General features: G+C 42.2%; 1 protein-coding gene across 4 annotated transcripts in view; it reads left to right on the plus strand.

Moving 5' to 3' along the window:
- The window catches only part of APBA1 (amyloid beta precursor protein binding family A member 1), a 242,624-nt gene that overhangs the window by 143,490 nt on the left and 83,654 nt on the right, over positions 1-15,480 (plus strand). For all 4 annotated transcript variants that reach the window (XM_037797984.1, XM_037797987.1, XM_037797986.1 and 1 more), the window contains exon 2: positions 9,203-10,456. In XM_037797984.1, the coding sequence (XP_037653912.1) occupies positions 9,272-10,456 (1,185 nt within the window). In that variant the 5' untranslated portion in view covers positions 9,203-9,271. The remainder of the gene's footprint in view (positions 1-9,202; positions 10,457-15,480) is intronic.

A 15,480-nucleotide genomic window follows, 5' to 3' on the forward strand; every position in this document is an offset into this window, starting at 1 on the left:
CTCTCTATTGCTAGTTCCCCTACATTCTACATTATAAACCATTTGTTTTACATTTTTCAAAGTTCACATTAGTGGTAGCATACAGTATTTCTCTTTTTGTGCCTGGCTTACTTTACTCAGCATTGTGTCTTCAAGGTTCATCCATGTGGCCATATGTTTCACAAGATCATTCCTTCTTACTGCTGTGTAGTATTCCATCGTGTGTATATACCACATTTTATTTATCCACTCATCTGTTGAAGGACATTTGGGTTGTTTCCATCTCTTGGCAATTGTGAATAATGCTGCTATGAACATTGGCGTGCAGATATCTGTTCGTGTCACTGCTTTCCGATCTTCCGGGTATATACCGAGAAGTGCAATCGCTGAATCGAACGGTAACTCTATATCTAGTTTTCTAAGTAACTGCCAGACTGACTTCCAGAGTGGCTGAACCATTATACAGTCCCACCAACAATGAATAAGAGTTCCAATTTCTCCACATCCCCTCCAGCATTTGTAGTTTCCTGTTTGTTTAATGGCAGCCATTCTAATCGGTGTTAGATGGTATCTCATTGTGGTCTTAATTTGCATCTCTCTAATAGCTAGTGAAGCTGAACATTTTTTCATGTGTTTCTTGGCCATTTGTATTTCCTCTTCAGAGAACTGTCTTTTCATATCTTTTGCCCATTTTATAATTGGGCTGTCTGTGCTATTGTCATTGAGTTGTAGGATTTCTTTATATATGCAAGATATCAGTCTTTTGTCAGAACCATGGTTTCCAAAAATTTTTTCCCATTGAGTTGGCTGCCTCTTTACCTTTTTGAGAAATTCCTTTGAGGTGCAGAAACTTCTAAGCTTGAGGAGTTCACATTTATCTATTTTTTCTTTTGTTGCTTGTGCTTTGGGTGTAAAGTCTAGGAAGTGCCCGCCTAATACAAGGTCTTGAAGATGTTTTCCTACATTATCTTCTAGGAGTTTTATGGTACTTTCTTTTATATTGAGATCTTTCGTCCATTTTGAGTTAATTTTTGTGTAGGGGGTGAGGTAGGAGTCCTCTTTCATTCTTTTGGATATGGATATCCAACTCTCCCAGCCCCATTTGTTGAATAGACCATTATGACTCAGTTCAGTGACTTTGGGGGCCTTATCAAAGATCAGTCGGCCATAGATCTGAGGGTCTATCTCTGAATTCTCAATTCGATTCCATTGATCTATATGTCTGTCTTTGTGCCAGTACCATGCTGTTTTGACAACTGTGGCTTTATAATAAGCTTCAAAGTCAGGGAGTGTAAGTCCTCCCACTTGGTTTTTCTTTTTTAGAGTGTCTTTAGCAATTTGAGGCATCTTCCCTTTCCAAATAAATTTGATAACTAGCTTTTCCAAGTCTGCAAAGTAGGTTGTTGGAATTTTGATTGGGATTGCATTGAATCTGTAGATGAGTTTGGGTAGAATTGACATCTTAATGACATTTAGCCTTCCTATCCATGAACATGGAATATTTTTCCATCTTTTAAGATCCCCTTCTATTTCTTTTAGTAGAGTTATGCAGTTTTCTTTGTATAGGTCCTTTACATCTTTGGTTAAGTTTATTCCTAGGTACTTGATTTTTTTAGTTGCTATTGAAAATGGTATCTTTTTCTTGAGTGTCTCTTCAGTTTGTTCATTTCTAGCATATAGAAACATTACTGACTTATGTGCATTAATCTTGTATCCCACTACTTTGCTAAATTTGTTTATTAACTCTAGTAGCTGTATTGTCGATTTCTCAGGGTTTTCCAAATATAAGATCATATCATCTGCAAACAATGACAGTTTTACTTCTTCTTTTCCAATTTGGATGCCTTTTATTTCTTTGTCTTGCCGGATTGCCCTGGCTAGCACTTCCAGCACAATGTTGAATAACAGTGGTGACAGTGGGCATCCTTGTCTTCTTCCTGATCTTAGAGGGAAGGCTTTCAGTCTCTCACCATTGAGTACTATGCTGGTTGTGGGTTTTTCATATATGCTCTTTATCATGTTGAGGAAGTTTCCTTCAATTCCTACCTTTTGAACTGTTTTTATCAAAAATGGATGTTGGATTTTGTCAAATGCTTTTTCAGCATCTGTTGAGATAATCATGTGATTTTTCCCTTTCGAATTGTTAATGTGTTGTAATACATTGATTTTCTTATATTGAACCATCCTTGCATGCCTGGAATGAACCCCACTTGGTCATGGTGTATGATTTTTTTAATGTGTCTTTGGATTCGATTTGCAAGTATTTTCTTGAGGATTTTTGCATCTATATTCATTAGGGCGATTGTCTGGTAGTTTTCCTTTTTTGTAGCATCTTTGCCTGGTTTTGGTATGAGATTGATGTTAGCTTCATAAAATGAGTTAGGTAGTGTTCCATTTTCTTCAGTGTTTTGAAAGAGTTTGAGTAAGATTGGTGTCAGTTCTTTCTGGAAAGTTTGGTAGAATTCCCCTGTGAAGCCATCTGGCCCTGGGCATTTATTTGTGGGAAGATTTTTGATGACTGATTGGATCTCTTTGCTTCTGATGGGTTGGTTGAGGTCTTCTATTTCTTCTCTGGTCAGTCTAGGTTGTTCATATGTTTCCAGGAAACTGTGCATTTCCTTTACATTATCCAGTTTTTTGCCATACAGTTGATCATAGTATCCTCTTATAATTTTTTTAATTTCTTCAGGATCTGCAGTTATGTCACCTTTTTCATTCATTATTTTGTTTATATGGGTCTTCTCTCTTTTTGATTTTGTCAGTCTAGCTAGGGTCTTGTCAATCTTGTTGATCTTCTCAAAGAACCAACTTTTGGTGATATTTATCCTCTCTGTTGTTTTTTTGTTCTCTATGTCATTTATTTCTGCTTTAATCCTTGTTATTTCTTTTCCTCTACTTGGTTTAGGATTGGTTTGCTGTTCATTTTCTAGCTTCTTCAGTTGATCCATTAGTTCTTTGATTTTGGCTCTTTCTTCCTTTTTAATATATGCATTTAGTGCTATAAATTTCCCCCTCAGCACTGCTTTTGCTGCATCCCATAGGTTTTGGTATGTTGTGTTCTCATTTTCATTCGTCTCTATATATTTAGTAATTTCTCTTGCTATTTCTTCTTTAACCCACTGATTGTTTAGGAGTGCGTTGTTTAACCTCCAGGTATTTGTGAATTTTCTAAGTCTCTGATGGTTATTGACTTCTAATTGTAATCCATTGTGGTCAGAGAATGTGCTTTGAATAATTTCAATCTTTTTAAATTTATTGAGGCTTGTTTTATGTCCCAGCATATGATGTATTCTGGAGAAAGTTCCGTGAGCACTAGAAAAGTATGTGTATCCTGGTGATTTGGGATGTACTGTCCTGTATATGTCTGTTAAATCTAATTCATTTATCAGGTTGTTTAGGTTTTCAGTTTCCTTATTGGTCTTCTGTCTGGTTGATCTATCTATAGGAGAGAGTGATGTGTTGAAGTCTCCCACAATTATTGTGGAAACATCTATTGCTTCCTTTAGTTTTGCCAGTGTTTCTCTCATGTATTTTGTGGCACCTTGATTGGGTGCATAGACATTTACAATTGTTACTTCTTCTTGTTGAATTACCCCCTTTATTAGTATGTAGTGGCCTTCTTTGTCTCTCAAAACATCCCTGCATTTAAAGTCTATTTTATCTGAGATTAATATTGCTACACCTGCTTTCTTTTGGCTGTAGCTTGCATGAAATATTTTTTTCCATCCTTTCACTTTCAATTTCTTTGTGTCCCTGTGTCTAAGATGAGTCTCTTGTATGCAACATATTGATGGTTCTTGTTTTTTTTATCCATTCTGTGAATCTATATCTTTTAATTGAGGAGTTTAATCTATTTACATTCAACGTTATAACCATGAAGGCATTTCTTGAATCAGCCATCTTATCCTTTGGTTTATGTTTGTCATATTTTTCCCCTCTCTCTATTAACATCCTTTATTGTACCCATACAGAATCTCTTTAGTACTGAACCTTTCTCCAAGTCTCTCTGTCCTTTCTTTGTTTCTCTGTCTGTAGGCTCCCTTTAGTATCTCCAGTAGGGCAGGTCTCTTGTTAGCAAATTCTCTCAGCATTTGTTTGTCTGTGAAAAATTTAAGCTCTCCCTCAAATTTGAAGGAGAGCTTTGCTGGATAAAGTATTCTTGGCTGGAAATTTTTCTCACTCAGAATTTTAAATATATCGTGCCACTGCCTTCTTGCCTCCATGGTGGCTGCTGAGTAGTCACTACTTAGTCTTATGCTGTTTCCTTTGTATGTGGTGAATTGCTTTTCTCTTGCTGCTTTCAGAACTTGCTCCTTCTCTTCTGTGTTTGACAGTGTGATCAGTATATGTCTCGGAGTGGGTTTATTTGGATTTATTCTATTTGGAGTTCGCTGAGCATTTATGATTTGTGTATTTATGTTGTTTAGAAGATTGGGGAAATTTTCCCCAACAATTTCTTTGAATACTCTTCCTAGACCTTTACCATTTTCTTCCCCTTCTGGGACACCAATGAGTCTTGTATTTGGACGTTTCATATTATCTATCATATCCCTGAGGTCCAGTTTCGATTTTTTCAATTTTTTTCCCCATTCTTTCTTTTATGCTTTCATTTTCCATTCTGTCATCTTCCAGGTCACTGATTCGTTGTTCAGCTTCCTCTAGTCTTGTACTATGAGTGTCCAGATTCTTTTTAATTTGTTCAACAGTTTCTTTAGTTTCCATAAGATCATCCATTTTTTTATTTAGTCTTGCAATGTCTTCTTTATGCTCTTCTAGGGTCTTCTTGATATCCTTTGTATCCCGTACTATGGTCTCATTGTTCATCTTTAGTTCTTTGAGTAGCTGCTTTAGCTGTTGTGTCTCTTCTGATCTTTTGATTTGGGTGCTTGGGCTTGGGTTGTTTATATTGTCTGGTTTTTTCATATGCTTTATAATTTTCTGTTGTTTTTGGCCTCTTGGCATTTGCTGAACTTGATAGGGTTCTTTTAGCATTTGTAGACCAATTGAAGTCCTTATCTCTAATTTATCAGATCTACAGCTTCGTGGAGTACACTTTCTCTAACTAACCAGCAGGTGGCGTCCACGAGCCACCTGTTCTCCACAAGCTAGTTCTCCCCTGCTCAGCCTTTGTGGTGAGTGGGGGAGTGAGTCTTGTGGGGTCCAATTGGTGTACCAAGCTTGCGTGTGTAGTTGGTGTTGCCCGCCCTGTAGGTGGGGCGTGTTTCTGGGCAGTCAGGGAGGGGGGTGGCTCTAACAATCAAATCTCCCTGGTGATCCTGGAGTTTTAAAGCTGCTGCAATAGTGTAATCCTTCAGTTCAGTCCTGCCACAGTTTGTCTCTGCCACTGACCCACAAGTCCTTGGTATTGGCATATGGCTCCTGAGACTTGCAAGTGGTCCCCTCTTCCAGGCTGTGCACCCCCTGGTCCTCTGTTGAGGGATGACTGTGCTATGTCACAGGTGAGTGCCGTCCCCCCAGGGCAGTTCTGGGCTGCTGGGCTGTGTAGGGAGGCTCCCAGTCTGCTGAAATGATGGCTGAATGGGGCTTTGTTAATTCACACTGCTCCACCTTCCCAACTCTGGGACAATCAGCTGAGGTTGCAGGGAAGGCTAATGTCCACACCCAGTTTTGTGGTGTTTGCCTGTTATTTGAAGCACTTCCGTCACACTGGGTTGTGTGGGGCAGCTCTGGGCTATGGGGCTGGCGATGGGCAGGAGTGTTTCCTGTCCACCAGGATGATAGCTGTGAGCGGATACCCCCCTTTTCTTGGGAAGTTGTTGTGTTTAGTGAATTTTCTCAGCCACTGGATTATTGCCTTTTGTCTCAGAGCTCTCTTCGTTCTGCTCTTGTCTTGACCTGCCCAAATTGCAAGTCTTTGAAGCTTTCTGTATTGGGCTTCTTAGAGTAATTGTTTTAGAAAAAGAAAAAAGGATTAAAAAAAAAAAATGGGCCCTCCTCACACATCTAATGGGTTATTGAAATGCTAAGAGACAAAGCAATTAGGGCCATCAAGGAAAGGTCCACAGGGCAGAGAGATCAGCTTTTCTTCGGGATTTGCATATGAGCCTCAGGGCCTGAGCTCTGCCCTTCCCCTTTGTATGTTCAGCAGAACTCCAAAAATCCTCCACTTTTATTTTGGAGGTTTTCATGCTGTTTTTTTTCTATGTCTGTCTCCTCTCTGCTGGGCTGGCTGCTCTTAGATTCTCTGGTGCCTGGTCTCAGTCTATCTATGGTTGGAGTTTGGATCAGTAGAATGAGTTTCCGATAAGGGCTGCCACTGCAGTTCTCCCTTCTCCTTCCCAGAGCTGACAGCCCTTCCTCCCACGGGACTGAGCCTGGCAGGGAGGGGCGCTGTTCCCCTGGCCGCAAAAACTTACAGATTTCGCTGATTTCAGCAGTTCCACATTTTCATGAGTGTTGTATGAAGTATGCCCAAAGTCAGATTGCTCTGTGGTGTCCAGTCCATGCAGTTCCTGGCTTTCTACCTACTTTCCTGGAGGAGTAACTAAAACATACAGCTCACCAGTTCTCCATCTTGCCCCGCCTCCTGATTTGGTTTTTTATTTGGTTTAGCATATCTCTTTGAAAATATTTAATAGATTGTTTCATTAAAGTGAAACAATATCTCAACTGTATCTTGATTGAGGTGTAAGTTTGTTCGTTTGACTGGGCCATATTTTGGTTTTTCCTAGTATAGATTGTAGTTTTTCTGTTGTCTAGGCATCTGGTTTCTTTGGTTAACCCAGTCAGATTTTCCCAGACCAGAACAGGTTTGGGTCTCAGAATTGGGTTATATTCACCATGTATCTTAGAGGAATGACTTTCCTGTGAGGTTTCCAGTCACTGTGCTTTTCCTAACCTGCCCAGCAGGTGGTGCCTGTCAGCCCGTCACTCCTTTCTGGTGTAAGGAGATGTGTTTTGGCTTCAGTTTCTGTTTGGCTGTTATCCCCCAGGCTCTGGGGTCTGGTTCTGAAGGGAAAGCTAGGCCCCACCTCCCTACTCTTAGGAAAGATAAACCCCCTAGAGATTTATCACCTGCATTTGAATTCTCTCTCTGTCTGTTATCTCCACCCGTCTGGGTCATAGTTATGTGAACTAAAAATGGGTGTGGCTTTCTCTTCTGAGCCCCTGAGGTTGAGAGAGAGAAAAAGGGACAGAAAGCCCCCTTTTGGAGCCAGTACACGGCCCCCCCAGTTTCACTCATCCGCCAGAGGTAACACCCAGTCTTCCGGGCTCCCCCTCCCAGTACAGATGAGTCTTCTGGGTTTTTTAAGGTCAGTCATCACTAAAAGCCTCTGCTTGTTGGGGGTTTGTAGCTGGAATTCAGCAGTCTACATTTGTTAATTAAAACCCCAGTTGGAGCTCAGCTGAGCTATGTTTGCTCACTTAGCTCCAAGAGTTCTCTCTAGCAAAGCCTGCCATGGGGGGAAGGGCCTCCCGGCTCAGGTCCTCAGTTTTTACTAACAGATTCTGTGCTGCAATCTCAGGCATTCCTCCCAATCCAGGTGAGTTATGAAGTGTGGACAGTCATGGTTGTCCCCCAGCAGTTATTCCAGACTATTTACTAGTTGTTCCTTGGTGTTTATTAGTTGTTCCAGGGGACTGACTAAATTCCATTCCTCTGTCACCATCTTGCTCCTCTCTCCTCTCACGCTTGCTTTTGAAACACAATTTTACACTTAGTCACAGTCACTGTTTTCAGGAGTTAATAAGAAGCCACTTTCTTTGAAAGGAGGCTGGCTTTAATTTGTATGAGCAAGTACTTTTGTTGATTATGGAAGTAATAAGGATTGTTCTTCTCTGGTAAACTATGATTATTTTCTTGCAATGAATGTCAGTCAGGGTTGTATCCATCAAAGAATGGGGGAAAGATGATACTTCTATTTTAAGGTGGACTTGGTAACTCCTTTACTTCTGAAACTATCATAGTGCTTGAAAGAAACTACTCTGGTTGTGGTGGGGATTTGAGTAGAATGTATTGCATCCCTACTAGAGACTCAGTTGGATGCCCCTGGTCATCCCGGAGCTTCTGCTGTCACATTTAAGGGCTTACTTGGCCTTCATTTTTTGTTTCTTTGTTTGTAAGATGGGTTCTGCACAAGAATACAATGAGAAAAGTTTACACACAATGTTGAACCCATTTACCACAGGTATCTTGAAATCATAGATACCCCACCTATTTTTGTGGTTCTTCACATTCTTTGTGTCTGTTCCATACACTGTACACAGATTATGCTATAGAGCCATTTTGTGATAAGAATTGAGAGAGGTTGAAACCAAATCTATCTATTTAGCTACTAGTTTCTCTGGAAATAGGTAAAGAGACCTGCCCGTATTTTTTTTAAAAAGTCATGTTATCCATCTCCTGTAATAATGGTAATCATGGAATTAATAGAATTTTAGATCCAGGGTACATGGGCAGGGAGTTTTAGAAATCAGCTAGTTAAGTGTTTAAGTGTATTTGACATTCTGATCAAACAAGTTTAGGAATTCCTGCATCCTATATCATCCTCCTCCTTGAATATTCACAATGAAAAGTTAACTCTAAGTCAGCATGCCCAAACTTATTTGATGATGGAGCCTTTTTTTTTTTTCCTGTGTAAAACCTGTTAATGGTTAATGTCCTGAATGTAAGAAATGAGTCCTGTCTCATGGAGGTCCAGAAAATTAAGCCAAGGTAATGGAGCCGGACTAGAACCCACTGATGGCCAATGGCCCCCCCTCAGAGTGCTGCTTATTTGTATTGACAACAATGGCTTCCAAACATCTCAAGATTACTTTTTCCTTGAAATTTATTTAAAGAATTCTTTCTAAAGAATCTAGGATGCTACTGTAAAGTAGAGAGATTTATCCTTTACCAGATGGAAAATGTGTCAGTTGGCTCAATTTAGCAGTGCTCTTTTTATTCATATGCTCAGAAATGGAACCTGAATTCGTAGTAAGCCTGGTGGAGAATAAGGCACTCAGGAGGGCTCAGTTGGGAGGGGTGGGGAAGGAGAAAGCCAATAGGCAATTAAACTAGGCGATATGTAATTACAAAGTATATTTGCCATGAAGAGAATCAGCTATGGGCTGCCAGATTTAGCTTAAATTTGCACTATTTTTTTAATTGATCCATATCCAGGAGGATCAATAGCAGCTGTTTTAATGGTTATCTTGGTACTTAGCTCATAACTACAATCTGAACCATGTAACAGCCCCTTCCCTTCCCTTGTTTTCCTAGGCCGGAGGAACAAAATGAGAGTGCAGTGAGCTGACCCAGCCTGTCTCCTAGCCATCCCCGACGCCCACCATGAACCACTTGGAGGGGTCCGCAGAGGTGGAGGTGACCGACGAGGCGGCAGGCGGGGAGGTGAACGAGTCGGTGGAGGCCGACCTGGAGCGCCCGGAAGTGGAGGAGGAGCAGCAGCACTATGCGGGCCGCCACCCGCGTGCCCGTGCTGTCGAAGACCCGCGCACACAGCTTGGGCAGCAGCAGGAGGACGAGGAGCGCGGCGAGTGCCTGGCACGCTCGGCCAGCACAGAGAGCGGCTTCCACAACCACACCGACACGGCCGAGGGCGACGTGATTGCCGCGGCCCGCGATGGCTACGACGCGGAGCGCGCGCAGGACCCGGAGGATGAGAGTGCGTATGCCGTGCAGTACCGGCCCGAGGCCGAGGAGTACGCAGAGCAGGCGGAGGCTGAGCACGCTGAGGCCACGCACCGCCGCGCTCTGCCCAACCACCTGCACTTCCACTCGCTGGAGCACGAGGAGGCCATGAACGCCGCCTACTCGGGCTACGTGTACACGCACCGGCTCTTCCACCGCGGCGAGGACGAGCCCTACGCCGAGCCCTACGCCGACTACGGGGGCCTCCAGGAGCACGTGTATGAGGAAATCGGGGACGCACCGGAGCTGGAGGCGCGCGAAGGCCTGCGGCTGTACGAGCAGGAGCGCGACGAGGCCGCTGCGTACCGCCAAGAGGCCCTGGGCGCGCGGCTGCACCATTACGACGAGCGCTCCGACGGCGAGTCCGACAGCCCCGAGAAGGAGGCTGAATTCGCTCCCTACCCACGCATGGACAGCTACGAGCAGGAGGAGGACATCGACCAGATCGTGGCCGAGGTCAAGCAGAGCATGAGCTCACAGAGCCTCGACAAGGCGGCCGAGGACATGCCCGAGGCCGAGCAGGACCTGGAGCGCGCCCCCACCCCGGGCGGTGGCCTCTCGGACAGCCCCGCGCTGCAGGCGCCGGCAGGGCTGCGGGCGGTGGGCTCTGTTGGCGGCGGCGAGGTGGTGCAGCGGTACAGCAAGGAAAAGAGGGATGCCATCTCACTGGCCATCAAGGACATCAAGGAAGCCATCGAGGAGGTGAAAACCAGGACCATCCGTTCACCTTACACCCCCGACGAGCCCAAAGAGCCTATCTGGGTCATGCGTCAGGATATTAGCCCCACCAGGGACTGTGACGACCAGAGGCCGGTAGATGGAGATGTAAGTACATGCGGGTTTGGGCTTGCTCAGCTCCCTGCTTGGCTGGGAGGGGAGAGGTGTTCTCTGCGACCCTTTTTGTCATTGGGAAATGATTTCCAGGATAAGTGATATGTGGAAATACTAAGATATTTCCACCTGCTGCCATAAGCCTCATAAAGGACAGTTCGCACAAAAGATCCAGTAAATGAGGAACAAGGGAAAGGGAGTGAAGTGCCCAGTGGTGCTTATCAGATGCTTAGAGGAAGTGCTGCAAATCAGAGGTTCTCAAAGTGTACCAGGAGGGTTCCTTAAGAAATAGATTCCTGGGCACACCCCCAGAGTTTCTGATTCAGAAGGTCTGGGGTAGGGCCCAGGAATTTGCATTTCTAATATGAAATTAAACAAAGCAAAATAAATCCCAGACCATAAGATCTTCTATAAAAGGTTTTTTATTTTATAGGGAAAACTGAACAAGGCTAAAAAGAACTGGATGTGGGGAACTGGAATGAAAGGGTGGCTTGATAGGATAGTATCTGAGGAGAATGTTTTACGGTGAGGCTAGCCTATTCCAGGAGGGCTTGCAGACTGTCCATAATAGTTCAGGGATGTGGGGAAATGAGAGAAACTTAACCCAAGTTTGGTTAAGAAGTATTTTGTTCCAATTTTTCAGCAGTTCAGCTGATCATTTATGAGGCAAAAATAGGAATTTGGAGGCTCTGTGTCTGGTTTTGTAATAGATTAACAAGGGGGCCATCTGTGAATCTTATCTAACTCACTTCTTTGCAGTGAGCTGTTTCCTGGAACAAAAAAGATGGGGAATTTCTTAAACTGTTGTTATCAAAAATCACAAGCTTCTGGCAAAATTCAGCATTGTCACTACAAATTCCCAGGTGATGCTGATGGGACTAGGACTATAATTTAAGAACCACTTCTTTAAAGATTAGGGATGGGCAGTGTGACCTCTTCAGAGGAAATCCTTCTGGGCCCTTTCCTGCCAGGGGTTTCTGTAGTTTTTTTTCCCTTACCTGTGCCTCCTCATGCATTTCATTATGTGCTTAATTTTCAGTTCTGTGGTACCAGGGTGTCCCTCCCCCTTTACAAAACACATATTTTTTAATTGTAAACCCAATTGTGCTTTATTGTGAAGACGTACAGAAAGCTACTGCTGTCCCCATTGACATTTTATATTGTTTTTAAAATATGTAAGAAATTTGATAACATGGCAAGCTTGGGTGTCACAGTCTGTTCAAAATCAATCAAGAAGACTAACCTTTGCCCCCACTACCTTGCCATAAAGATTCTCTTTCTGCTCTGACTCTCGCTTTTTCATTCTCTTGACTGATTTTGAAGCAATTTCATTTAAAATTGGAGCTTGGAGTAAAAGAAGGGTCAGGAGGTTAAATTCAATTTCATTTACTTCTGCATTTTATTATTGCACCAGGCTGTTTCTCAGGATATCTTTTGTTAGTGAGACACCATTGTTGTAAGCTGTTTGTTCATTTTACTGATATGTAAAGGACTAGGCAGGTCGAGAGGTTTCATTCACCTTCTTTCTTAGCAACAGTCAATATTTGCTGTTAGCTGGTTGAATGGCTCGCACCTGTAAGGGAAGGTTGGAAACTGGTAGGACTGGGAACTCCATCCTCCCCAGAGAGGGGGCAATTTTGGTTCAGTTAGTTCAGAAATGCCCTGTGTCTCTTTGTTTTCCAGGTTTCAGATTCAGTTAAAAACGAGGTCCGCTTGCTGGTGGAATTCTCCTTGACCTCCTGCACCACTAGGAGGGCTTGCAGCAAGTATTTTGCAAAAGAGGCAGAAATGGAACAGGTTTTCAAAAGTAGGGAGCTGGCAAGGAGCCAGGTTCTACATCCTTTTAGAAACTTGGAAAGCCATCAGAGAATATGCTGCACAAGCACGTGGTCCAGGTGCTGGCCTCTTCCTTCAGCTTTCCCACATGCCAGCTCCCTCAGTGTTGCTTAACTGCCTTAACAGCATTGCCTCTGCCACCTCCTTGGGAACCCGCAGCACACTCTAGGGTGGGGACCAGCTTGCTTTTATTCACTTGTACTAAAACAGCATGATGTTCCATTCAAAAGGTAGAATATATCCTAGACTATTGAATGGGCTTCAAAAACCCATACAGTCTGAAATTCAGCTTCATGCTAAGAAATTAGAGAATTGAGTTAAAACACAGTAGTTAAAACAAAGCAAAACCAAAACCCTGTGCTTTAAAGTATTCCTACAGTCATTTTTAAGTCATTTGATTTGTGCATTGTATTTCATCTCTCATTCCATATTAATAGGAAAAACCTTTATTTGCTACTCCTTTGGTATTTGGCAAAAATTTGTATATTTCTTTGTTTTTCTGTTGATTTCCTCCTTGGCATCAAAAAATATTTACAGAATTTTCATTCCATGTATGCTGTTGTAGGAAATGGAAAGGTGCAATTAAAGGTGTCTTCCTTAAGTGTGGTCTTGGAGGGATTTGTTAAAATTGCAGATTCCTGCCCTTCTTTCCAAATCATATTACCTGAGATGGGGCCCAATGATTTGTTTTTTTTTTTGCATTTTTTGGCTTTGTTTTGTAAATTCTCCCTGAGATTCTTAAACATGTAAAAGATTAAACTATTGATTGATAGGAAGAAACATTATCATGTGAGCAGTATCCCCACTCAAGAGATATGGATTTGAGACTTTACTAAGTCCTTTTATTAGTGCAGATAGGGTCTTAATAAAAAGGCCTGTCCTACTGTGATTACGGTCAGCAGGCCGGGACACGGGCTCTGGAATTCTTATTACAAAAGCAGCGCATTCTCAATGTGGCAAGATTAGAAACTACAATTAAGCAGAAAAGATGACAATAAAAAACACCCATATTACCACTCTTCAGAGAGAACTGCTTTTAGCCAAATTTGCCTTTAACACCTCTTATAATTCCCTCCAATGTCGACCAGCACTTTTTTTTCTCTTTACCTGGAGCAAACTGGCTATTTGTTTGCTACTGAGTTGTACATAATGAAAAAGAAAGGATTGCTCATTAGCAAGAACTTGTTGAGCACATCTGAGTGAAAATGTCTTCTCAATGCTTGAAAAAATACGTATCATAAATGCTTTGCGTCTAGTAAAGAATTTCTCTTTTCTGGGTGTATTTTTGAAAACTACCTCCAATCTCCTTCTTAAAAAATAGTGATAATGAATCACTAGTTCTGGAAAGTAAGTTCCACAGCCTGTGGATCTCTCTTTCAGCAACAAAATCATTTTGAGTAGAGAACCAAGTCACAGTCAAATCAGAGATTGTCAGAGATTGAAGATAGGAGGTTTACTATAAGCTGTGAGTCTTGGAGACACTAGCAGTAGCTGAAAATGGGAATGAGGTGCCTTACAGAAAACAGGGACTGCTCAGTGAGACCCTGAGAGTGCCAGCTGTCAGGCTTAGACACTCCCATCCCCGAGCCCCAGGCCCCAGCAGGAGATGAGTGTATTCCTCTCTTGGGTCTGGAATCAGAAAGACCCAAGAGAAAATACCTGCAGGTACTGATGTTTGGGGTTTCCCAGCACAACACTTGGGTCTTCCACCCACCCACCCACCACACATACTCCCACAGGGAAGGTTATTGCTGCTCACAAGTCTTCCATTCAGTTTTCTGGGGATCCACTCTTAAACATGAATGGACAGCCAAGGATCACCAGACATTTGAAGAACATCTCTAACATGTAAGACAAAGATGTGAAAAAAGCAAATGGGAAAAGGAAAGTGGAGGAAAGAAATAAAGGCAGTCCTCAAAGCAGGAGAAAACTATAAAACACTTACAATCATTGTCCTCAGAAAGGGAAGCAAAGGTAAGGGAGTCACTAAACTAGAATAAGATGCCATTTTTTAACTGGAGAAGTGGATTTACAGTAAAATCATGCATAAAATGCAAGGTTCCCATATATCCCTCTATTATTAACACCTTGCATTAGTGTGGTATATTTGTTACCACATTTTTATAATTTTACTGTTAACTATAGTCTATGATTTACCTTAAGGTTCACTGTGTTATACAGTCCCATGGACTTTTTTTGTTTTTAATGTTTAGCTTAATAACACATACAATCTAAAATTTCCCCTTTTAACCACATTCAAATATGTAATTCAGGGCAGTTAATTGTGTTCACAGTGTTGTGCTACCATCACCACCATCCATTACCAAACCTTTTCCATTACAGGATGCCATTTAATAAAAAGAACACTCCAAAAACAAACCAAAAAAAAAAACTCTTAAATTATGTATGATAAAAAAAGGATAGCAGAAATTTAAAATTTCAGGAAAAAAAATCTTCAGTAGAAAGGCTAGAAAAAAAAAGTTGAGAAAATCCTCCAGAAAGTAGAATAATAAGGCAAAAGGATGGAAAATAATAAAAACAGAAAAAATATGGGGGAAATTTTTAAAAGACTATTTCCTAGAACTGAAGGACATGAGAATTTCCAGATTAAAAGATTCTGCTGGGTAACTATAACAAGAAAGAAAAAGACCCACAGAAATTTCAGAACAGAGAGGAGAAAGAAGAACCTACATACTTTCAGAGAGGTAAAAACAGGTTATACATGACCAGGAATCACAGTGGTGTTACTGGAAGCTGGGAGGCCTACACCAAGTCTAATTTCCAATGTGTGAAGGCAGAATGAAGATGTTTTCAGATATTCAGGGTCCCAGAAAACTCGCTTCCCATGCACCCTTTCTTGGGAAGCTACCAGAGGATGTGCTCCACCGAAATGGGGGCATAAACCCAGAAGGAAGATGGGAGGTCCCGGGAAGAGTGGCTGGGCACTCTCCAGGGTGATGGGGAAGGGGCCCCAGATGGCAGCTGTGTACCAGGCCAGGGAGCAACCAGTCCAGTGTGGTCTGGAGGTTGGACAGCTCCGATAGGAGGTTTCTAGAAAGAGTGGAAGTGAGAGATTTCCTGATATGTTTGTACAGAAAGGAGGTTAGATTGTTTTAGGAGCATTTGGCATAAATTATTGATCAGTACATAGAAAACTAAGCAAATGGAAAAGCAGCTCAATT

This window comes from Choloepus didactylus, chromosome 10 (genome assembly GCF_015220235.1).
Source record: "Choloepus didactylus isolate mChoDid1 chromosome 10, mChoDid1.pri, whole genome shotgun sequence".
NCBI lineage: Eukaryota > Metazoa > Chordata > Mammalia > Pilosa > Megalonychidae > Choloepus > Choloepus didactylus.